The sequence below is a fragment of the Chlamydotis macqueenii genome, chromosome 10 (genome assembly GCF_036417535.1).
Source record: "Chlamydotis macqueenii isolate bChlMac1 chromosome 10, bChlMac1.mat, whole genome shotgun sequence".
Lineage (NCBI taxonomy): Eukaryota > Metazoa > Chordata > Aves > Otidiformes > Otididae > Chlamydotis > Chlamydotis macqueenii.
In genome coordinates this window covers 13,257,529-13,283,079 of record NC_141565.1, presented here as the reverse complement: position 1 = coordinate 13,283,079, position 25,551 = coordinate 13,257,529, and the positions used below count along the sequence as shown (strand labels likewise).

The 25,551-nt window shown below is 45.1% G+C and overlaps 1 protein-coding gene across 1 annotated transcript; it reads left to right on the top strand.

Moving 5' to 3' along the window:
• Positions 1-709: 709 nt before the first annotated feature.
• Positions 710-24,518, top strand: IHO1 (interactor of HORMAD1 1). The gene is made up of 8 exons (XM_086755703.1): positions 710-808; positions 2,696-2,855; positions 10,254-10,413; positions 11,787-11,944; positions 13,801-13,849; positions 14,476-14,563; positions 21,204-21,307; positions 22,087-24,518. The coding sequence occupies exons 2-8, from the start codon at positions 2,800-2,802 to the stop codon at positions 23,392-23,394; spliced, it is 1,923 nt and encodes a 640-aa protein (XP_086611829.1). The 5' UTR covers positions 710-808; positions 2,696-2,799; the 3' UTR covers positions 23,395-24,518.
• The last annotated feature ends 1,033 nt before the right edge of the window (positions 24,519-25,551 follow it).

The following is a 25,551-nucleotide window of genomic DNA, read 5'->3' as shown; positions in this document are numbered from 1 at the left end:
GACCTGTGCTCAGCCCTGGTGAGCTTTTTCCTTCCCAGAGTTCTGGGAGGTGCCAGACCCCTCAGTGCAGCTGTGGGCTGGGGTGCCTCTCCCCAGCCTGCCAGCCCTTTCCAGAAGCCATGGAGATACATAATTAACTTCACTCTCACCAAAACTTTAGTCACAGGGGACCCTAAATCATGGAGCTGTGTTGGAAATGCAGACCTGATTAATAAGCTTTTCCCGCAGGAGCATCGCATGGATGGGATAAATCAAATGCTGAGTCACTGGCAAATTGACATCCTTGTGTGCCAACTTCGCAGCTTTCCCTGATATTGATGGGGTGCCCAGTGCTGCTTTTACCAAACACAAGGAGAGAGCCAAGAGACGCCAGAGCAGGAAGCTGTGTCTCGGGAGCCTCTTACTGTTGTGTGTCCCCACTGCGGCGGTGTTTCCAGCAGCGCTGGTGCCCAGCTCAACATGGCTGGTGGTCCCTGTCCCACAAGAGGTTTGCCCTTTTCTCAGCAGCACCTTGCCTCATGCATGCAATTGCCTGGCACATCAACCCACCACAGCGCTCTTTGGCTTGTCTGTTCCACCCAAGGTGAAGGTGAACAGAAATCTCTGACCTCTCCTAAAAGTGTGGATTTCTCATGCTTTTCTATCTCCACTTTTGGGCACAGAACTAGGATCCCATCCAAATGAGGGGAGGAGAGCAACCAGGATGATGGCCAAGGGCATCTTGGGGTGGATGGAGAGATCTTCAGGCAAAAGGATGATGGCCCTGACCACCCTTGAAGACTGACATGTTATTAACTGAAGAGCTCCTGTGAGTTTCTAATGAAATGCACTAAAAAAAAAAAAGAAAAAAATAGAGGGACATAGCACATATATTACTGTCTATCTCCTGGCAGCTTCTGCTAATTTTTACTAAATGAAAGGCTTGAAGTATCTGGCCACACTCTCTAATGTTAGAAGCACAGTCTGTTACTTCAGATACAAGGAGAGCTACAAGCCAGCGCCTGGCAATGTGGCTAATCTCCCCAGAACGTGTTATGGATGGGGGAGATTGGAACTGGAGGTAGCTGTCAAACCTATAATTAAAAAAACGTGTTTCCTTATAGAAATTTCTTTCCATTGTCAGGAGAGATGGAAATACAAAAATCTCATTTATCATATTCCATAAACTCGGTAGACACTCAAACCAGAAAGCTCCAGCCACACCAGAAATAGGAATAGCTCTGTATAATAACCTAAAATAATGTGCCGAATCTTATCGCTGGTGTGCAAAGCACTGGCAAATCCTTTCCTAAGGGCAGTGGAAGTGCTGTAAGCAGACACAGTGCTCTGCAGTCTCTTCTGAAGGGAGTTCTGGGCCAAGTTTCCAATTACAAGCAATAAAATGATGGAGAATCACCATTTATGATGCAGGTCCATATAGGACCTGGACACACAACAAGGCTCTTGGCAGCAACACCATGCACCAGGCTGTACAAAGGGGCTGTAGGCAGTTCAGGAGCAGAATAAGGCTTTTATTTACTCAACAAGCGCAATAGACATTAATGTTCCTGTCAGCACAGCTCTCCGGAGGAAGGTTTGCCTTCCAGCCCACAGCTGCCTTGGACAGTCTGGCCATTATCCCATCTCTGAAGCAGGAACACAATCCAGGCTGTGATTCCCCACTCCAGCCCTAGAAAATCAAACCATTAGAGGCTCATCGTCCAGCTGAGAGTTAACAAGTCACTGTGAAAAATCCGAGCTATTTATACCAGCCCTAGCGCTGTAGTGACAAGCAAAAACAATGCAGCAAAGTCGCTCCAAGAAGTTTTTTTTTACGGGTAAAAGTCCGTAGTGACTTCTAGAAAGTGAAAGCTTTATTTCTGCGGGATTTGATTAGGAAACCAGATACATGCATCAAGCAAGCTGTTATTTTGACGCCTCTGAGCTCCAGGCTGCCTTTAATACTAAAGCCAAAAAAGCATAAAGGGGAACGTGAGTGGTTCCTCTAATTCCATTCCTTAAGACGGAGGATACAGAAGCACAAGGAAAAAAATCCAGTAAAACCATGTTTGAGAATCTTTCTCTGCGGAATGTTTAGATGATGGGTTATTTTTGTCATGCTTCTAATGGGGGGAATTAAATCGTTCTGCATTTTTGTGAGAGGTATTTCCATGAGAGACCACACAGCCTCTGGACATGAAGTAAATGGGTGCCATGGCCTCCGCGCTGCTGTGGGACCAGCCCTTGCTGCGCCGGGCTCTAAGCCTCCTCTTCCTCCCCTCACTCCATGATGGCCCCTGTGTTCCTGGGGGTCTGCTCCCAGGCAAAGGGGTGGGCGGGCAGGGGCCAGTCGGGCACCTGCCATGGGTGCGCTGGGGCTGGTCCTGGTCCTGGGGGCTGCAGCCTGGGGTGGGATACGGGGACCCCCAGCCCCAGGGTGGGATCCAGGGGCCCCCAGCCCTGAGCTGACCTCAGGAACCCCCAGTCCCAGGCTGTGAGGCCAGGACCCGCAGGCTCCTGTGGGGCAGGTGGCTGCACCCTGGGCCCATAGGGAGCCACTGGGCCCAGGCCTGGGGTGGCCATGTTGGCCGGGCCTACCCTCGGCCTGCAGGGCCATGCCCCCCTCCCCAAGCTCTCCCCACAGCGAGGGGGCACAGGGGGACGCTGCCCCCGAGCGGGGCTTGTCCATCTCCCTCCATTTTCTTCCTCCTTGCAGGAGAATGTGACGGCATGGCCACTGCAGGATGGGAGAGGCCATGAGACCTGGGATCATGGTGAGGGCCAGGAGCTCCCGGCGAGGGTGTCAGTTGTGAAAGAAACATGAATTTTAACGTCTGGAATATCAAGGAGATGCTGAGCACACCGACAGCCACCGGGTGAGCCTGGGCTGTGGGGTGGGGAGGAAAGATCGTGAGGAAATTTTCTATAAAAATAAACACTTTGGGTGATTGATAGTGATGGGGGGGAAACACATCTAGCATTGCTTTATGGTTAATTACGGTCTGGTAAATGATGGTTAATTAGCCTACTCTGTGATCCTGTTTGTGCCTGCATGGCTCTGAGCCTGCCAGGCACCGTGATAGGTCCACCATTGCTGGGAATTTAAAAACCAGCATTGGCTGAAAGCCATTCTCTGGTTTATTCGGGGTTTATTCAGGCAAGTCCTATGGCCTATCTACGTCTAATTAGATAAGTTAAATGTTCCCTCTTCCCTCATGTGGTGGGTAGATAAAATGGGTTGTGATTTGCAATATTATTACACATTATGTAACTCTAAAATTATTCCATATACTGCATTTCTATGCATGGCTTAATTTTTTTCCCAGCAGAAGTCAAACATCAGCCAGAACTCCCCACATCTACAATACATGGTGAAACAGCAAATACTATTTGCATATAAACCTCTGGAGTGCAAATACGTAAGACGGGCTCAGTGTTTTACAGCTGAGCATCACCTTTTGTATCACCTGGCTAAAGAAGACAGTGAGATTTATTCCTTGTTTAACAATGAAGAAGCTAATTGATGAATTTGGTCCTCTGAGCCTCTGTTAGTTAAATAACCCACTTACATAACTAACTGTTGTTCAGATCCACGGTTTTAGTCATACTGTCTCTTTGGCCTGATGTTACCATGATGATGGATGATAATGAAAACATAATAGTAGTTTTCTTGCCCATTATAAAAATACTTGTCATATATGTATGAATTAATTGAATTTTGCACAGATGCGGGGGTCAAAGGGCAGCCAATTCAGGGAAAAACGTGTTTATATCTGTCATGATTTTGTCTTTATAAATATGCATCACATAATTCTGTTGTCTTCTTGGTACCTTCAGATTTCTTTTATTTGTTTGGGGTTTTTTGTTTTCTATAAGTTGCTTCTAAATAGTTTGAAAACCTGTGACTTACTTTCTGGTCAGAGACTGAGCACGGGAAATTTACATTATATATATAAAATACACAATATTATACACTATTTTATAGAGTTACATTTTATATCACATATAAAATATATAATATAGCTTTTTAATATATGAATCATTCTGTGGAGTCATACAATAGGAAAGGAAATAAGTAGAAGTACAGGTGCCTGTTTGGAAAGGGATCACTTGAATTCTCTCTTCCTCCAAAGTATCCTGTCAGTTGCAAAGTCTTCCCTTTTAACTCGTTTATTAATGCAGGAAGGAAATATAACCAGATTTAACACCCACTCCTCAGCATTCCACATTTTTTGCAAGTGAGTTCAAAAGGGTCAAATAGGGCACAAAATGTTACGGAAAATGCGGCGGAGTTTTTGGAGCAGAAGTTAAGAAGAGGGAGAAGGTTCTCAGGAGAAGAATTAACTTTTTCAAGGGGGAAAAAAAAGGTTACTCATAGGAGTGTGTGCGTGTGTGTGTATTTGAAATAGGGGGAAAAGGTGTTGATTACTTTTTCCTGGCTCACTTCTGTTACTAGAAACCTTTCTCACCACAACAGGGCATGCTTTAGAATTCCCAGAATACTGTCTTTCAGGGGGCTTTAAAAATGAAACATAAAATCAGTGTATAATCTAGGCAGGGTGTGAATCACGCTGTGAGTTCTTTGCAAGTTTGAGTCAGGGTGTTACTTCTGAGAGCAGCTGCCACCAGGTCCCTAGGAAATGCAGAGCTCCAGTGACAAAATACCCTCAAGCAGCGGTTCTGCAGAAGCCCAAGATTGCTCTGGATTTTGTTCGTTATCTGTCTTTTAGACACAGATATGCTTCTCTGTAACCACTAGCAGGCCGTGAAATAGGCTGGGGAACCAACGACCCTGTTTTACCTGTTTTTATGTATGAATATTGACATAATAGAGATCCTTGAAACACAGGAGAAGGCAGATTATCTAGTTGGACACTGTAGTAGCAGAGTGCCAATTATTTAAGAAGATGGGAAGGAGTCACATGGATAGAATGACAGCTATACGGTAGAGAAAACTTAGGCTCAATTTAAGTGTATCGACAAACCACACAGTTTTGGTGAACTGAAATGCCAGATCTAATTAGGGAAAGTGCTGCGTTAGAGCAGCGCTGCTGGCTGCCTAGCCAGAAGGGCAGGCAAAGAAAGATTGCAGAGGATGTGAGAACAGCAGCCGCAAAAGCAGCGATGCTTCAATCAGCCTTTTATCGACTGAGTAAGTGTCACCGGGGTGCGATGCTGAAAGTACATTTTCAGACACCATAAACACCTGCCTTGGCCAGGGAACTCCCGGGGGAAGAGAGGCGTCTTGCCTCGGCCCCGAGCTGTGCACAAGACCGGAGCTCAGGGCGTTACTCTTGTAGTGCTGCCACGAGAGTGACGGTGGTGAACTGGAATTGACATCTCTGCAGGAGCAACAGAAGCCAAAAAATCCACTGGTGTTTAATTCCAGAATTGACACTGACATAGTAATAAGGAAGCTCATTAAAAAGAAATTAGAGTGGATGGCCAAAATGGTTAAATGCTTGCCTGAGGCATAGAGATTATTTAGACCTCATGTTGAAGCTCAGAACAAATGCGTACCAGCTATCAAATCAGATGAGAGAAAGATGAGTACTGGCCTGGCACGGGAGAGATGGCTGCTGAAAATGAGAAGGCATCCTTCAAGAAATGAAATACAACCAAAAATAGAAAAATAGAAACTAATATATTCTGATTTTAAATTGAACTTATGAGAATTTTCTTGTTCCATGAGAAAAGCAGTAACTTGCTAAAGGCATAAAAGCTACTAATACACCTAATTCCAAAGATATCAGAAGCAGAAAGCCTGCCAGAGAGTACATAAGCCCAATATATGAGGAAAATATTAAAAAGGCATTCAAAAATGGTGCTGTAAGTTAAGGCCTACTTGGACCGTTACTCTCAATGGCTTATTTCTGCTGTTGAGAAGAAACTTCCAAATTTAATACCTTCACTCAATCCATTATCCCATGACATTCCATCCCATATAGCAGGGCCACATGTTCTGAAGTCGCCTTAAGGTCCCAGAATAAGCAGAAAATGACGGAGACAGCTAGGGCAAAGATCAAGAGAGCAACCGTAAAAATCCCGAGCCGTGGAGGATTGAGAAACCAGGACTGTAAGTGCAGGCTGGAAGATAGTTTCAGAATGGAGGGGCAAAACTCTGTGTCTCCAGATGTCTAATTCTTAATATTGTTGGGGATATGTTTTGTGTAAGTAAACAGGGCTGCTCTGCAGAAATCCCAGTCTCCTCCTCAGGAAAAGGCCCTGCAAGCCCCTGCAACCAGTCACCGGCTCAGGACAAAGGGCTAACACGGTTTCCAAGGTGAAGAATGTCTGGGCAGTATTGAATCACGGCAGAATGAATAATGGAGTGGCTCACAGAAGGTAAAAAATTACCTTGAGGAATTAAAACAAGACCAGAAGGAGTTTAAGCCTGGAATCTGGAAACTGGAGGCAGTGTTTGAGCTGAAGAACCGAGAGAGATTTTGTTGTGGTTAATGCATTAGGGCCAGTGCCAAAATCTGTTTGTAGAAATTCCTTTTAGGATATAGCACAAATTATTTGCAGCAAGCAGGTCATGCTATTCCAGAGGACAGAAAGAAGAAGAATAATTTTATGCTGTGGCTGTTCCTAGCGAAGAGATGGCAAATGTCTGTAAGCAGCAACAGCGGCTGAAACTCCTTGATTTAAACTCCTCCGGAGCCACAGAAGCCGAAGCTCCTCTGCACCCAAAGCCAACGCTGATCCTTGCTCATTTGCACAACACATTGCCAGGCAGCAAATAGTGACAACGAGAGCAGCATAGCAGAGCTAGAGACAGTTCCTATAGATACAGACGAAAGCCAGGAGGAAAAGCAGGTGAACAGCAGCTCCCAGAATTACAATTGGATTTGTTGTGATGCAGCCCTGGTCACTAAATGAGGAGGAGCAGAAAGGGCTGGGAGATTTTCTGGAGGGGATTCAGGAGATAAGGAATGGTATGTCACTGATCTCACTCAGGATTACTACCAGGAGAAAAAGATCTCTTCTTCAGGAAAGAGACTTTACTGCATCTTGAAGAAATGTGTCAGGAAGGCGTAAGTGAGCTTCACCCACAGCGCTTGGGAAGAGGAGGGACATTGGCATGGGTTCAGTGGGGCTGATAGAACCAAATAAAATCGCTGACAGCAGTACCGTGGATAGATGTTCTTTTGCAAGTTGTAGAAGGCTCAGTTTGCTTTTCCAACTGACTCTTAAACCTTAATGTTTAAGATGGATCCAAACAACAAAGTAAAAATTACAGATTTTAAAAAAAGACCGATAAGGCCTGTGGCAATTTATAGTTATGATTTTTTAGCTTGTCAATGCTCCTAGAAACATCTAGGAAACACAAGAGGGTATTTATCGCATGCTGTGTTTCTCTTGTGTGTTTTATCTGACAGCTCTTTGAGGGCACGGCAGAACCTTTGAATGAAAGGTGAACATTTGCATATGGTTGTGCTAAAATGTTTGAAAGTGTAAACTGTAACTTAGAAAAGTGAAAGAGGCTCGCAGAAGATCCAGCTTCTCCTGTGGAGGGGGCATTCCCACTGACAACAGGGAAACGGAGACTGCGAAGAACCAGCTGACTCCCCAGATATGCAGAGGGCTGCAGATTTTTTTTAGATCACGCTCATATTACAGAAGGGGTTGGTGTTGCCAATATTGTAATACCTTGTATAAAGTTAGGTGGGAAGAAGAACTGGTTCTATCAGTTAGCAGAGGATGATTTAGCATTTTTTTTTGTAGCTGACAAGAACTTATGATGGCATTTGTCTTACATATTTAAAGCTGGTTTTCCTTCGGACACACATGCTAGTGCCAATACCCTACAAATGCAGGAACGATTCAGGGAATGGCTTCTTTTAGCAGAAAGCTAAAAGTTCTGTTGCATCGCCTAGGAGGGACTTGTAACCGAGATTAAATATCTAGGATGTTTCCTCACTGTTTATAAGGAAGGACTTATATTTAGGACAGAGCATGCATCCCTGCAGCCCAGGCATCCTGAAGCGAATGGTCTGGTGGTTTAGAAGAGCTGTGGCTGCCTGATTGTGGATCTGATCACAGTTGTCTGATGTCATCATTGAGGATGGGCCTGGGCCAAGTGTGGCCAGGCTGATGTCTTGGCCAGATGGTCTTGTTAGTAAATTAATTACCAGCAGCGTTAAGCAAGGGAGGAAGAAATACATTGCTCAGGGGAATGAGTGTATTCAAAAAAGACATCTGTTTCATCTCCCCCGCTAATTTGCAGAAATGCCATTGTTCCTAAACCAGCCTCTGAGGCAGTGGACTTAAGACAGAAAAATTAGGCTCCAGAGTGGCCCACAGCCACCTTTGGTCATAGTGTCAGTGCAGAGCGAGCCTAGCAAGTCACTTGGCTCATAAAGCCCTCTCAGCTCCACACTCCTCAAAATAGCAATCATAAAACTCTTTGTTACAGGAATCTTGTACTTCAGGCATTAAGTAATGTGAAGGGACCAAGAAAATGAGGAGGTTATGGGATGTGACATTCACCAGTTGCACTAGACACTTTCAAAGGGGATTTGACATGACAGTAAAGCACTTGGGGATTACAAAACCCCTTCCTTAAACTAAGAGGGAGCCTTTTCAGCTGGAAGACAGGAGGATTTAGAAAACTGGTGCAGGAGATGTGATACTCACATTGCAAGCCGAGGTCTTGCCCATGTGGAGTCATGGCAGCCTGTCTGCTCACATCTCTCCCTGACATGCTGGCTGTATATTAAGAAAATTTATTTTACTTTACAAATATTAGCTGAGATGGAAACAAGAAGCTGTGCTAGTAAAAGTTGTATTCAGAGTTCTTTCTTTGTAGATTTGGGGTCCAGAGACAGATTGAGGGAGAAGTTTTGAATTCAGACAGATTGATCAGGCTTTTTGAGAATCCAGAAACCTGTACCTCAGCTATTTTTGCCTGCGGCTCAGTGTACTCACTGAGCTCAAAGCCAAACGTATTAATACGATATTGTCAGTGACACTACCATATAACGAAGAGGGAGACCGAGCGGTTCAAGTACTGCTGTTAAATCCCTTCCCTGTTGTGTGTATGATGTTTGAGCTCCTTCCAAAACTGGGAATTAACTGAACACGTCACTGCTAATAAATATTGGGGTGATCATCTTTTGTTATACACATGAATTAGTATCCTAATCCTTCTCCTTTACTTATATGATTTGATATGGAAGGAAAACGCTGTGTAAGAATATTTTTCATTAATTTTAGTCTGTAATTGCCAGTTGCAAAGGTAGCAATGCATCTCTCCATTTTGGTAGCTTAAGAACCAGTAAGAACTGAGAGTATAAACCTGGCCTAGCTTTTCTTATGTTTGGACCTAGCTTAAGCACTCTGGCAGACCTTGTGGACATAGAGCAATGGAATAGTGTTCATATTAAAAATGAAAAAAGTCTGTTTCTTTGCTAGCAAAAAATTGAAGCCAGCCTCTGACACAGTGAGAAGCAGTGCAGCTGTGCTGGGAAACCCTTGTTTGAGGGAAGCTGGTACTGTGCCACAATCCTAGTTCATAAAGCACTAGAAGCCGTGTCTCTGAAGAGGAGTAGAATCAGAGCAACATAGCACAAAGTCAAGGCTAGCTGGAAAAGGTTTATTTGGGCAATCCTCAGGGGAAAAAAGAGAACTTTTGAGTAGGATGTTACTATGTTTGAAATATTTCTAACAATGCAGATCGGTTTGTCCAGCCATATGCTACCTATTTATTTGTTGTTCTAGTCTGTCAGACGTAAGGCATCTGGAGAATAAATGCCCAAGAAATGTCAGCTACCAGTCAGAAAGGTTTACTCTGCTGGAACTGCCTTCTGAGTAAGCCAAGCATCATCTGAGCTACAATAGAAATTATCCACAGTAGTGAAAAGGGAGAGGCCCAGCACTTGCAAGCAGCAAACCCCAAGGTGTCCCTTAAACTGGGACTTGACTGACTAGGCAGGTAGAGCGAACTGAGTTAGGTGGCCAGTCCTAGTTTCAGTCTTCTGTCTGCAGAACGTGCTGGAGAAACGCCTTTTGCCCTTCAAGGTGAATGCAGAGGAACGGCAACGTGTTTGTATGGATGTGCCAGTTTAAGATAAGCCAGTTGGCTTTGCCTAGCAAAAACATGCTGTTAAACATTATCCAGTTATAGGGACGGTACCCTCTCTGAGTGGAGAGTGAAAATGAACATGTTGGGGTGAGCCATGCTTGAACAGTTCCCACAGGTCATGTAGGGAATTCTGTTTGGCTTCTTAATTGCTCCAGACTCATTCACAACCCACTCTGCTCCCTTTCAGGCCTAATAAGTTTTCCATCCAAAGCAGTGCTCCTAGCGACTACTCGAGTTTGAGTGATTCTCAGCTGCTCTTTGGCTCGCAGTTCTGCCCGGAGAATGTGCAGTCAGCAGTGGCACCGCTGGAGCTGGGCATGCAGCCGGGACAGCACAACGCCCAGGATGTGAGTCTCGCTCTCGTTCAGCCCTGTACAGGCACACAGCCACCATTCAAAGTCAATGGAAAATGCTGAAATGAGGTGGTAACATTTGCAAATGTTAGTAACTGCCCAAATCAAGTTATGTTCTTGATACACACACACACATTTACTGTGACTAGACAGAGTAGCAGCCTGGTTGGCTGAAAAAAAACCTATTATTTAAAACAGATTACTATAAATTATTATTGAGATAGGTATTATTTTCTTTAGTCTCATTGTTTTAATTATTAAAATAATATGAACTTATTCTTAAGCTGTGGTCTTTCGACCACCTAGCTAAGGTAGAATATTACATCTATTCCTCTTTGAAAAATACTGTGTTTCTCTTCATTAGCTTTCTGCAAGAATGACAGAGGTATTCAGTATTTACATCCGTTAACTGAAAATTACCTTGCTGTATTGTTGTTATGGCAGATGCTTACATAGTTTTGTGCAAAGAGCTTCTACGCTCAGAATCTGTCTCCTACATGTTTCTGATGTTACCAGCCTCACTAAAATAGTTCCTGCACTGCTATCAGGAACATTCAGATCTGAATAAAGACACCTGAGAGCAAAGATTAGGAAAGAGCAGTGGTGCCAGCTCGGTGGCTGTGGGCTTTCCTTTACTTCCAGATTCTATCTGCTTTCCTCTGCATTTTGATTAACTGCGGCAGCTTTTCATCAGACACTAAAAAGGAAATTCACTCCTCATAATGAAAGAAGAAAATTTAATGGAGTTTGCATTTTCTTATGTTTTCTTGTGTTTTAAGGAAAAGGCGTTTCCATTTTTGTCACACAGTGTTTGTAAAGTTTGTAGAATGAAAAAGGTCTTTAGAGCTTTCATATTAATATTAAATTTATTGTTCTGAAATGCATATTGAAGCGTGTGAAGAACTTATCTGGTAATGTTGCTAGCTGGCAGCAAAATGATGTCATCCACCAGGAAATTCAGTAGGAATTTCTCTAGATTCCTGTACAGAGAGCTCCCACTGACATCCTTAACTTTTCCACAATTCCAGGAACACTGGAATTCATTTATAATCTCTGTGTTGAGCAGACAAGAAAAAAAAAATCTGCACATCTGATGATCGCAGCCAACAGAAAATCGTCAAGATGAGAGAAAAGCCTGAGTCTGGAGCAATTCGGGCTAGGTCTCAGTTCCACAGAGAGTCGATCTAGCTAGGCACACTAAGTGAGCCATAATCTCGTAAAATTCTTAATCTCCTCGGCCAATCTCATCTGTCACGTCCAATCAGTGTGACCTCTGCCTGCAAAGCACTTGGTACACAATTTTTTTTTTCTGATTAATGTTCTGACTATTTTTATACTTCAACATTTTTCTTTCTTTTGTGCACTAGAGCGAGCCCAGTATTTTTACCAAATACCAGACAAAACCACAGTTATTTAAGGAAGATACAAAAGAAAAAGGTTCACTTAATTTTGGTGCAGGAAGAGTGAAAAATGTCTTGGAAAATTTTGAAGTGAATAAGAACATAATAAAGGACAAATATGATCGGTATGTAGACATCCATTGGAAATTCCTTCTGTGCTGGTGGTTATCAATCCCTGCATCCCCTTCTTCCCCTCCTAAAAGTCTTATACATGACATAGCTGCATATTTCTCCAAGAAAAGTATCTTTTCAGGTTTTAAATAATCTCTGATTGGAAAGAGTCTCAGGATAAGAGAATAGAGTTTATTTGCGATGTGATTTATGTAACATAGTCAGCCATAAGCCACAAAGAACAACGAAACTCTAACCTGAATTTACCTTTGTCCTTCTTTACCTAATCGGGGGGGAGGGGGGTGTGTATTGATTCTCTGTGAAAGCCCATATTTCTCAAAATTTTATAGACTGTGTTGAGATTGATTAAAGGGACTCTGAGGATGGCCTTCACATTTAGGCCAGATGAGATTGCCAAGCGTACTTGTGTGCAGTGGAAGATGCAGTGGTTACACCTTTATAAATCTGCACGCATATCTAGAATGTAACTGGTATACAAGATTTTTTTATCTTGTGGTTTTAGTAACAGACAATGTAATTTGCATCTGCTCTTTGTCAGATGTTAAGAATTAAATGTATGTGTAGGTCCTAAAGGACTTTAGGGAACAAGCTAACCATTTAAAAAATGAAAGATGGCAAACTCCCCAATGCACCTATAAATAGTTCTTAGTGCTGTACATTTTGTAATGTAACATCCAAAGTGAAAGACATTTTTATGAAAATCCTTTGATGATATTGGGCTATGTATCTCTTTCTCTTTTGCAATGGGCACTATACTTCTGATAAGGCAAAATTTTATTCTCTGCCTATTACAGAAGAGGAGGATTTTTGTAAGTGAATTATGAGAAATGAACAAACAGTTTTAAATGTTTAGGCAGAACTCTTAATTATCCTTTATTTCTTCTTTAAATGAATTATGCTCCTTCCTACACTCCAGACTCACTCCCAGATTAGAAGCCTGTTTATAGAATTAGCTATATTATCTTTGCAAAGATAAATGTGTAATTTATCCATTTGTATCCCCCACAAGTTTGACTAATAAAATGAATATCTTCCTTTCCATAAGGCTGGAAAGATTTCAGAAGCCCTGCCTAATTCTCGTAACTAGACTCTACCTGCTCTCTACCTTTTTGGTTGTTGCCATTTGGATCGCTAAATGATTGGTTTAAAATGACCCAAATCTTCAGAGAGGAAATAGATTATCACTTTGCTTAGCAACCGTCCTAGCATTGCGGTTTGACGGTTTAATCGTGAATGGTTCCTGATAGGCTCGCTCAACTTAAAAGAACGGATAACAGAAACCACAGGCGTAATCTCAGGAGGAAAGGATTTGAGTATTTGTTCTTCCTGGCTTGAGCTTTGTCGATGCTGAAGCTTTTCCTGTATTTTTCCCACAGTTATTTTAGCCCAAATACAATACCCATGTATCCCAGCAACTAGCACGTCACCTCTGCCGAGGCTGGGTCCTTCCGGAGCAGATAGCGCGGGGGTAACACCCCAGCAGCTAATGGATAGTTGTGTACATGCCAAATACAGCTTTTGAGAGAGGCACAAATGCTAAGCCAAAAATGGGAGAGTTAAAAAAAAAAAAAAAATCATGTATGTGATATATATGTATATATACATAATGTGTATATTTATTTTTTTTCTTACTCTACACAGCAGAATCCATGTTTTCCTAAAACAAGCAGGGTGACTTCAAAGGGTTATGCCCCCTGAAGTAAGCAGGTTTCTGTGCTTACACTACGCACTATGCTATGCCTAGCAGTGTTTTGTGTCTCATATTCACTGTGATCTTTTCAATTTCTGTCTGTTTCAGTAACTTACATGTCTGTTTTATACTTGTTTTGTTTTTTTTTTTTCATTTTAGAGAGGTTTTAAGCACCTTTATTTCCAGTATCAAAGACAGGCTTCAAGGGGTAAGTTAATTCAATTTCAGAGTACAGAATAATGAAGAGTTAAAAATGCTACAGGACATTTGCCTTCTCTCATTTACTGTGCTGATATTTGAATTATTACACTGTTTGTCTTGAGCACTCAAATACTTTAAACCAACAATTGTCAATTTTTTGGCGTATACCATTGTCTTTGTGGCCTGTCCTGAGGGTCAAGGTCTTTAGGGCCTTGCCTCAGAGTCAGCAGTGGAATTTGTCTGAGTCTTGGGAACAAGAACAAGAAAGTAAGTAGGCTACTCTATGGAATAAGTCAGTGTGGCCTTACTGTCTGAAAGTCTCTCCCCAAACACTTTTATAATTAATTTGATTAATCTTATTATTAATGCTTTTTTTACAGATTAATATCTGTATTTAAAAAAATCCTGTTAAGACTTCTGCAACATTTCATGAGCCTTTTGAGCCATTACAGATCTCCTTTGGGGTTGCAACCAACAGCTGGACAAAGTGTTTCAAGCGACAGATAAATAACCGTTTTCAGGCTGTTCCATGCCACAAGTTGCAGTTGTTGTTCTGTGGCATTTGGGGCTGTATTTTTGCAAACAAAGAAAGGGCAATGTATTAATTTTCTCACTTGCCTTTGTTTTTTGCAGCTGCAAGCATGCTTGGACAAGTTTGGAGAAATGTTCGATTCAAGAAACAAATCCATTGTGGTTCACCTAGAAACCATTTCCGAGACACGTAAGTCCTTTTTATATTTCTGTTAACAGCAGAGGGCACAGTCAAACTGCTGAATGTCAGCGTGTTGTCTCCAAGCTGGGGTGAACTACGCAAGTCATGCCACTCACAGCTGCTCTGCATAAGCGAGAAGAGCAAATAAGACTTATCCACGGTTTGGACTGGACTGTTTTTCCACTCTTAATCTGTTGTATTCTCCTTTTCTCTGTTCTCTTGTGCTTTGTCAAAGAACTTAGGTGTTGTGTGGTTCAACACCGTGTATGCGTAGATAAATGCACCTCTCTGTTTTTGTGTTCTGCCTGGAGGGTGATAGTTTTTAGACTGTCCAGAGCACTAAAGGAATACACAGTAAAAATAACTTAGATATTTATATCCTGAGTATCCAGTTTCAGTTTTTAAAGCTTTCTCAGATTTTCACGTGTTAGTTTGAAGTCTTCCATCTCTCCTCTTGCTTGAAATGCTTGAATGCTTGAAACGATCATATTTTAGATATGAGCAAAACTGGTACTGATGATTTCTGAAGGAAGAAGCAAGCAGTGAAGCGCACTTTTGCCATGATAAAAAGGTGACCTCCCAAAAAACCCAATAATGTAAAATACTTTTGAACAGCTCCATCTCTGAAGTGGCTAGTCACAGCAGTCTTTACTGAGGGAAAGTGCTCCAGGGAAATTGTTTCTAATTTGGCTTAGATCTGAGCCTTTGAGAGGGCATTAATTTTTGATGCTGGCATTTTTTACCAACATCATGTCAGGACTCTGCTCTGTGCAAGAACAAGAAATCAGCTTCAGTACATGTAAGAAAGGTGAAGTGAGTTACGCCTTGTGAGGTCAGGGTAGCAGACCTTCACAAAAGCACTGTAATATTTATTGGGCGATACAGTACGGCTTCCACGAAGCACAGCTTTAACAGGTACCCTTTCAGTCAGCACAGCCCTCTCAGGCAAAAAGTGGTGTCTGGTGCATTCTTTGCGAGGCCGTGATAGCTTGTACGTTTGAAATACTGATCTTGTTATACTAAGAGCACTCCCTTGCTGTGCTTGGCAAGTGCTCTTGGTGGGACCTTAACGTAAACAAGAATCTGTCTGCTTTGGCCAGCACAACAAGCTTCCTATTACGCATTTGCTCACCTCCTAATTACTTCAGTGCCTCAACTTGTCCACTCCACAGCAGGACTTTGCTGAATTTCGTATACCTCTTACACAGAAATTGTTGTCATGGCACTGAAAATCAAATCTATTGTTCACAACTCCCCCTCTTCATTCCATACCATTTGCTCAGCTGTCCTGTTTCTTCTCCATACTCATTTTAAATAAATGTGCCTAGAATGAAAGGAGAAGCCTCACAGAGGTGCCTGCTGCTAGATTTTCAAAGCAATTGAAAAGAAAAATTGGCACTTTCTTTAATGTATCATGCTGCAGAATGTTGAATATATAATGAAAATCATCATACGCTCCGCAATGTTATTCTTTTTATATTTCTGGGAGGTTCATCTGTCACTGGTTAGTTGCTGATAAACGCTGCCATTTGACTGGTATCACAGTGATGGATAATTAAGTTCCCACTAAATAAATACTTGCACTAGTGCCTTGAAAAGATCTCAGCTGAGGCAATTTCCTTGAAAAACTGATGTAAAATTCCTAAACTCAGGTGACAGAGAGCTAAATTCAGAGCTGATAAAGCACTGAATGCCAGTGACTGATGATACAGTACCTTGGGATGTGGGTGACATGGCAGAGACACGTGGAGGATTTCACATGTAGGAGAGGAATGCAGACGATGAAGAGCCACTTTTCAAAGAGAGAAGTAGTACACCAGGACATTCAAACAGCTCTAAAAAGCAAAGCAAGGTGCAACTTAGAATCAAGTCTGTCTTCATTAAAAGCATATAAAGACTATCGCAGCCCCGTTTATAGCAGCGGGTAGCAAGCACATTTGGCACAGCCTGCACAGCCCCTGGGCAAGAACAAAACAGAAAATATTTTCCAAAATATATTTCCAAAGCATTACCAAATGCTGCTGGGTTGGCATGCTCTATGCAGTAAGATAAAAAACGTTCTCTTTTGAGTGTTTGTCCATATGTGCTTGCACACAGTGGATAGAGCTGTGTCTGGCACTGGAGATGAGCTAGCATTTGCCTGAGCAGCTTCCGCAGGCACAGCTGCTCTGTTCCTTGCACACGTCTCGGTGTGCTGTGCACAGGGCTGTGAAGAGGCAAGCAGACCCTGCGCACTCAGTTCTTCCATACAGAGTTTCTCTGGTTGACTTGCCAGCTCACCATTTGCTCTTTCCTTCTGATTTCAGCTCCTGTAACTCATTTCTTTTTATCTTTTTCTCATTTTTATTTATATACTCACACTTCTATCAAAACTTTCTATTTTTTAATACAAATCCCGATTTTCACAGCTCAGCCCTCTCTGAACTGCTTTGCTTTTCTGGTATCTGATTGTTCCAGCTATAACTCATAACTGCCATATCCTCTGCGCCACCTTGACTTTATTGCAAATGAGAAGCTTATTCCCAGCCAGCATACCACAGGCAATCCTCTGATGCTCCTGCCAGCAAAGGTTACAAAATAACGCAAAATACGTCCCTTACAGAGGTATGAGCTGATGCAATTCTCTGGCAAAATGCAGTGCCTGGTGGGCAGTTTTCAAACACGACTGACTTTGAGACTCCTGAGACCCAGTAGTTGCTGGCAAGGTTTCTAGGGGAATTTGCTGTGTTTATAACAGTGGGATTTGAGCTTGTTTACTGTGAACAGCGTGGTCCGGACTGGGACACTCAGTCCAGACTCCCTTATGTTCCGTATTAATTGAAAAGTCAAAATGTTTAAAATCGATACGGGAAATGCCTTTCCCATTCAGCTGCTCACTAGCTGTGCAGTGACTGGCAATGAAGGTTGTTGAGATGAGGGTCTTAAACAGACTCCAGTGTACTTTGGCGTGGATGGCGAGAGGATGTGCGGTTGTCTGGGTGAATAGCAAAACCCCTCAACGTCACACGTCAGGGCTTCTGGCGCTATGTGCCGTGGAGCCGGCTGAGATGGGGGGGGAGCTCATCCCACAGTCCCCTGATGCAGGTGTCTTCTGCCGTACTTCTCCCTCCAAAGTGTTATTTAAATCCTCTGCACTGTCAGTGTCAATCTGAGGACGAGTTGCACGGATGATGATAGGTAGGCATCAGAAGCAGTTGCTGTTTAATACTCCCAGGCTGGGAAGCTGCTGCTCCCTCTCTCGGCTGCTCAGATTGTAGTTTTCAGCTGTTGGGAGTGCGGCTGCACCCGAGTTCAGGCTGATTTGTGGGAAACCTTCTGCAGCACAGGGCGGCAGACCTACCCCAAGGTCCTACAGCCTTTTATCTCATGCCAGATTTCATATTCCGTATGTTATTAATGTAAACCAGCAGCATCTGAAGAAAATGGTACAGCAAATCAAAACACAGCGATGATCCAGGTTGTAAAAAGCTGTTTTGTTTAGAGTAAAATACCTTAAGAAAGGCACAAGTCTGTACATAAGCCACCCAGTAACCGAGTAAAGATTTTTCCTCTATGATCAAGTTATTCAATAACTATCTGATGTGGGGTTCATTTGAAGAAAACTGTCTCTGAAGCAGCTGACTTTGATCATTTTCAAAGACAAGAGATTTGACTAACAGGATCTTTGATCTGATCTGGTTTGGCCATCTCAATGCCTATTTTTTAAGCCTAGAGTAATGCTCATTTTTATTTTGTTTAATAGTGTTTGACAAGTCTGAACACTCCTCTGGTATGGAAGGAGAGTGCCCCTCCTCTGTACTGAGGGTTTTTTTCTGCAGAATACTCCTACATGTACAAGTGAAATGCGTTCAAAGACTGGCTGTTGGTTACTTGCCTGCAGCATGCTGTGCTGACTCAAATGTATGTGCAGATCACAAGCCCGCTGGATGCAGTGCTATTTTTAGGCTGAGGATACCATGTTGTAGAAGAACAGATGGACTAGGGAAATCAGAAAGTTTTATAAATAATTCTGAACTAAAATTAAGCCTATGGGGAAGAGCAGCAAGCTGACGTACGCTTGATGATGCTGGCTTTCCTGTAGCCTCACTGTGTAGAGATGGAAGGCGATGAAGTGACGTGAAAGGAGTTTCCTCCTCTTTACAGGCTTGCAGGCCAGGAGGGGGCTGGCAGGCACCCCAGAAACCTACCCTCAGGTTGCAGGTAGCCCTTAGGTCTAACCAGGGAGATGCAAAGTCTAAAAGGGCCCACTCAAACGTTCACTCCACTGTTACAAACCCATTCTGCAAGCCACAGCTTTCCCTGGTGATTTGTAAAAAAAGTCTAAATCTGTCAGAGCAAGAGGCTAAAAGCTTAAATGTGGCAGTGGGAGAGCAGGGACAACCAAATTGCCTGCAACAGCAGAGAGCTTATTAGTTGAAATATGTGCAGATAATCCTCAGAAATTGGCCACTCTCCTGCAGAGAGCAAGGCAAAGGCATGTAGTGATGGGCATCCTGAAAAAGCTGAGAAATTCCCCGCAAGCCAAGGTGGAAGTGGTTTAACTCAATGTGTATGAGAAGACGCATGGATGAGGCAACTGCAGGGTTCCTTCTCCCAAATGACAGCAGCGTGCACTGTGCCTAGGCATCGCTCTTTCAGAGGAAGGCAAAGAAAGATAAAAATACAGCCTGGCACAGGGCTTCCCTGCTGCTGGGAGGCAGCTCTTGGCAGGCACCCCGTCCCTCGAGCGTCAGCCTCACCACACCTGAGCAGCACCTCCAGCCCCCTGCCACCAGACACCTCTGGTTTGCGTGGCTGAGTAAGCTGAACGCTTTCAATCTCCTTTTGTAAGAGGAGCTTATCATCTAAGCAGTTAATTATCTTGTAGCTTTTCTCTGCACGTGTCCCAGTTCAATCTCTTTTTTTTTCTTTGCGCACAGACGGCTGGGGCTGTGCATGGGCTTCCAGACACCCCAGGGTGCAAGCAGCAGCAGTTCACGTCAGCCAGAGCCCATGCACCGCCGCATGCCACACTGCCCTAGCTCACCTGTAGCCCCTGATGCTGGCATTTGCGTCTTGGTGTCACCTGCTAATTACCTAAATGCCCACTGGCTTTTGCACCCAGGTGACTACAGCAGATTTTAAGCAGATTTGGCTCATGAGCAGGCCTTGAGGAGCACCTTCCAGAGTTGCCTTGTCCCCTCATGCCACCCCTCTCAAGAGTCAATGTTTTCCCTTTAATTGAGGCTTATCCACTTAATTTTTCTCGTATTTTTTCATATTACATGACAACTTCCACTGAAAAGCTTTGTCTGAATCCACAGAAAGGACACTGTGTTGCTTTTGTCTAAGAAGTCACCTATCTTATCCTGACATATTACATTAGTCAGCCACAATCCGCCTTTTATCAAATCTTGTTCCATTTTATTCCACTTCCCTCCCTGTCTTTGAGTACTCTTTCCCTTAAGGTTTAGTCTAAAACCTTGCACAATATGAGAACAAACTAGTAAGTCCATAATTGCTCAGATCTTTCTCCTTTCTTCCTTCCCAAACGTACCTTTTTAAAATGTTCCTGTTTTGTTTTTTTTTTTTACAGAAACAAAGCCTGCACAATCAATCACTTGCTACCTGCTCTCCCTAGTAGTTTTTAACTCTTTGACCAATTCCGTCTAGAGTTTGACAGCAGGGCAGAGCTCACCGAGATAATTAAGTCCCTGCAAGCTTAATGAAAATAGCTGGGCAGGAGGAGGAGAGATCCCGAGTGCTCTGTGGCTCTGCAGGCTGTGAGCACACCTCTCTGGGGCGAGAGGTGCTGCACTGAAGAGCTGAGATAAATACTCCACATGCAGGAACAGCTTCACCGGGGCTCTCAGCTCCATGACACCAGAGTCGATCAAACACATTGGATCTGTAGCAAAAGAGGATTAATAAATTGCAGAGCTCTTGTAGCCACTTGTAGGAATGTAGGCTTTATTCTGATTTTTCGCAGGCAGGCAGTGCTAGTGCAGGACTCCAGAGTTTCGGTTATCCCGGCCCATTGGCTTGGCAGTGCTTTGTTTTAGCAGGAGTGCTTTGCATCCTGTTTTGTTCCCACCAGCCGAGTTCCACCCCGGCCACACCATCTGTATGCACCTCCCTGTGCCGTTCACAGGAATGACCAGGGATGTTTAGCGAACAGCTCTTTCTCTCTGTCCTAAAGGAGGACTTCTGTAAGACTGCTATGGATTTTTCATCTCTATCATCTTCAGCTGCTGACAGAAGAGGCTCAGGTGCCCTGGGGTGGGTCAGCTCTGTTGGGGTCCCCCTCCCCTGGCCGTGCCTGTTGTGAAGCTGGCAGACAGCTAAGCCTCAGCCTTCCTTGCATTGAGCCAACCAAGTTTTGCAGCTTCGCGTAGCCTTTCATCTCCAGCTGCCATATTAATAGAGCACGGTAAACAAGGTTTGCCTATACACAGCATCTTAAAAATTTCAAGTGCTTTGCGTTAAACATCTAGCCTATTGTTCATCGCTTGGGGCTCGGGGAGATCTCAGCGGGGAATTGCTATGGTTGCACAGCACACTGAAGTATTTCATGCCAAGCCGTGGAGGACATAGCAATAGTATTGGTAGTGCTTTATTCACATTTACAAATAAAAGACCAAATGTGTTTTTTATTGATTTCCCCATTTAGTGCAAGATGCTCTTCAAAGTCACTGTGGCTCAGTGCTGAAAGCTCTGACAGATAAAAGCCAAATGGAGCAGGCACTGCTGGAGATGGAGAGAAGACTTGCAGCCGTAAGTGCAGAAATTAATCTTTTATTCTGAGTCCTCATTCTGAATTTCTCCCGCTTTTTCAAAGCATTAACTTGCCTTCGAATGATGGATTATAAAGTAGACTGCTCCTGTTACAATGAAAGGGAAAAGACATATTAAAATGCTAATTCTAGGCCAGACACTGACTGATGCTTACCCGAGCGCCAGTCAACACTGCTGTAAGCTCTGAGGAAACCCTGATCCGTAAGCAGGGAGCCCAGCAGTGCTGTGTCGTGGCAGGCCGCAACAGAGCATCGCTTCCTCACGCTGGCCCATGTGGAGGAGGTGGTGCAGTGTGTGCCTGCAAGGGGAGAGCATCTCCCAGAAGTGCAGTACCTCGTCCCTTCAGCTGGATGGTTTCCCAGGGAGAGGAAAAAAGAGGTGAAAAAAGAAGTGTGCATCAGAGATGAAGGAATGAACTGTTAGAGACTTCCTGGACAGGTCTGGTTTCTCCAAAGACACTGCTGCAGGAATTGCTTTCGGCAAGACTGTGTCACTCCAGCGCGTGAGAAGGCAGCACTCCTGGTAGAGCGGGGACACAGCAGGTTAGGGGTACCCCTCAACCCCAAACCTCTGACTTTTGTGGGACAGTTTGGGAATACATGTTACACAGGGAGATACAAATTGCTGGTCTTTGGGTCAATACCCAACTTGAGAGGTCTAACTGACACATAGTACGTAGAAGTTTCTTGTTTGAGTACTATTATTGCACGTTTTTAATGTGTTGCTTACTGCTTCTGCTCTGCTTGCTGTCTCCCCAGAAAGATGTGGAGATTTCAGATGTGAAATCCAGTGTCCAGCTGCTGAAGGAGAGTCTGGAGTCGCTGCCAGCTCAGCTGAGTGATCGGCACCTGAAGCTGTGTGAGGAACTAGGCTTCCTGAAGCTCCCTAACACCTTAGCTGAGCTGCACACCTTCGTTTCCAAGGCCAGACGCCCCCCTCACACTGCAGATAACTCTTCCCAGACCTCCCCTGGCCCGTGCCAGGACTGTGCTCTGGGTGAGGAGAACGCGCGCTGGCCATGCTGCCAGGGTGGGGGGGTTTGCAGCTCCTTGGGTCGATCTCAGCCCCCCTGCGTGGCAGTGGGGGAACAGCACGGGGACTCCCCCATGAGGAACCAGGGCACTGGGGATGACACATCTAGGGGGAATCTAAACACAACCTCAGGAGGGAAAGTCAGCCCCGAGGCTACAGCGGCGTGTAGCAGAGAAGACACCTCTGGGCAGGAGGTGAAGTACGATTTGGAAACACAGAGCTGTGCTAACCATCCTTGCATGTGCTGTGCTAACAGGCACTTTTTGGGAGGCAGTCTCAAGAAACACTGTCCACAGGAGATGCCTCTACCAGCGCCACTGAGGAAGGCGATCAGGAGAGGCACTCGAGGATTTGAACCCGTGACACCGTCACAACAGAGGCAGCCTCAAGTTTGCCACCTTTCTGTAAGAAAAGATGTGCCGGGGCAAAGAGACAATAACTGGGCTGCAGACCGTGAGGTGGAGAACGCAGCTGTAGGGAGCAAAGTGAAGCAGAGGCCAGGAAGGATCTCCTGGAATAAAGCGATGTGGAGAAAAAAAACGTGCCCCACTGTGAGAAAAGGCGAGCTCTCTCGATGTGCTGACAGCGGGCTGAAGCAAAGGAAGGGATTTGAGTTGGAAAGCTCCAGAAAGAATTGCTTTCCCGGATACATGGTTGCTCTCAATTTAGGGAGTGCTAACCCAGTCTCTGCGGCTCCCAATCAGCAGATCCTCAGCAGCGCTCAGCTGAGGCGTACCAGGAGTTTCCCACCAGCGCCATGCTCCAGTAAAAACCTGCAACAACTTGCAGACAAAAGAAAGAGAAGTTTGGAAATTAAAAATAGAGCAAATGTTTCCAGTATAAAAAGGAATCTCTGGGATTCCTCTCCCCAGGAGAATGTCTTTTCCCTGTGTAGCACAACAGGTGAGAAAGAGGTGAGCTGCTTCACTCTCCAAAGCCCTGCAGCCTCCAGTAAACCACGTGCTGTCAATACGCTGGCTCAGCAGAATACGGCCTGCTGCTCTTTTGTTTTTGATAGCGATTATTCCGATTGAAGGGTTTTGTTTCGTGTTTGGAGTCCGCAGCGCGGGCTCGGCCAGCTCAGTCACGGTTTATTCCTCTCGGTGTGTTGCCTGCCTAGTGGGAGACGAGGCTCGTGCCTGGGGGCTTGAACGTGTCATTGCCTACTTCGATGGTAAGGGACTAGGTGGGATCTGAGGGGAAGCTCTGCCATAGCTTGGAAAGCAGATGGGCTCCATAATACTTTCCCTCCCCGCTCCAGCAGAGCTGCCGTGGGCTTCAGTTACCATCATATTTAAGCAGCAGAGAAGTACCTGCAGAGTCTGCCCAGGCATTTACTGAGGAGGAGAGCGCTGGCAGAGCACAGACACGCGCAGCTCAATTAGATTTAGCACAGAAATCTACTTGAAAGTTTTCAACTAGATAGCCTCTGCGGCCAGAGGCTTTGCTCTGTTTCTCCCCCATAGTCTCTGTGTTGGTTTGTGTGTCTGAAAGTTCAGCTTTTTGGTTCCCTAGGCAGTAGCAGTGTTGTTCTGGTTGATTTCAATAAGGTTCAGATTTGTTCCAGGAGACATGGACAGATTTAGCTGAGGAAAACCAAATCCTAACATCTCAGATTCATCACCTGTTGCATTTCTCCTCCTTTTAGGCTGAGATTTTTCAGTTTCAGAAAATTCAGGAAATTATTTAGTCTCTATTTGTCTCTTGTATCTGTTAGCTAATCAAGCAATTGTCCAACATACACTTTTCAAGGGCAGTGGTTCTTAAACAGGAGCCAAAAGATGTGATGCTCAAATTCAGCAGATGAAGTCACTGATGGATAGTTCTCATCCTTATGAAACCTGCACCTCTAGGGAGGAGTCACTCCAAAATTTTCAAGTTGGAAAAGATCAGCCTGCTCACCTAACCTGGCACGTACAGCAGAGAGATCGCTGGGCAGCCCCAGTTCTCGCAGAGCGACTCACCCGGGGTCACCCAGCTGTGACTGTCTGCTTCCACTGCTTCAGGTATTGGTTATCTCGTTTAGGTTTTGATCTGAAATGTTACTACCAGAAGAAGCATTTTGGTGTTGATGAAGCAGGTCGAGACCACAACTGGTCCGGCTTTGTCCTCCTGAGGGGGAAGACGGGGATCTCTTTTTCCTGGCTTTAATAAACTCCTTGTGTCTTCACAAAAGTCCGGTGTCTTTGTATTGGTTTTTCAGGAGAGGCAAGATCTTGTTTCAGGGGGTGAGCTGCTCTCTAGCTGTTTCACTCCCCTGGATCTGGGAGGATTTGGTTTTTTTTCAGCTCCTCTCTGATGTTTAAAGAAAGGAAACCTTCGTCCTTCCAGTCTGACATTGGTTTGCCCTTTGCTGGGCAAAACCGGCTCCTTGGGGCTTGCCACCCCCCTGCATTTTGGGGTCGGCCGGGATGGGAGCAGGCCCCTGCACAGCCCCTGCCCTTGACGCTCACCCCGTCTGCACCATCGCCAGCTCAGCAGCGCATGGCTGAGCTTGGAGGGACCTCTGGAGGTGTCTGCCGTGAGCCCCCGCACGCAGCCAGCAACAGGCCCCTGCTCGCTGGCACCCCAACGATGGAGCACCCGTGCTGTGAGGTGCAAGGCAGGGCTGCCCTGCGGACCCCCGCAGCCCCCCACCAGCGCGCACATGACACACAGTGGGGCCGCAAATGGAATCCACGGAGAAAGGGTGCAATGGCAGACAATGGTGCTTCCCCACATGCCGGCCACCTCCCTGGGGAAGCAGGGGAAGCCCCACGGTGCCACCCTGGCCCCCACAGCCCCACTCTGGGGTTTTCGCTGCCAGTGGGAATATTTGTCCCAGCGTGGCCGTGATAGTGGTGACTCCTCTCCCAGCCTCACCAGACAAAATTGGAAGTGTGCATGCTGCTGGCTCTGCCCTGAGGCCCGGGGCTGGTGTCCCTGGTTGGGAGCCACCGCAATCCCGCGGGACGCAGCAGCCATCTCACAGGCACCGCACTTGCGCCCCAGCAGAGCTGGTCCTGTCTCCCACCCGTACCCCCAGTGCGCGTGGCTGCCTGCTCACCATTTCTGGGTCCCGGCCAGAGCCAGCCATGCTGCCAGGCGCAGGGCCCTGCGTGTGCCATTTCTCCCGGCCTTTGCCGCCCTGGCACCTGTGTTTGGTGGGGGTCTCATCCCACCCTTCACTGAAGATCTCTGGAGAAGATGCC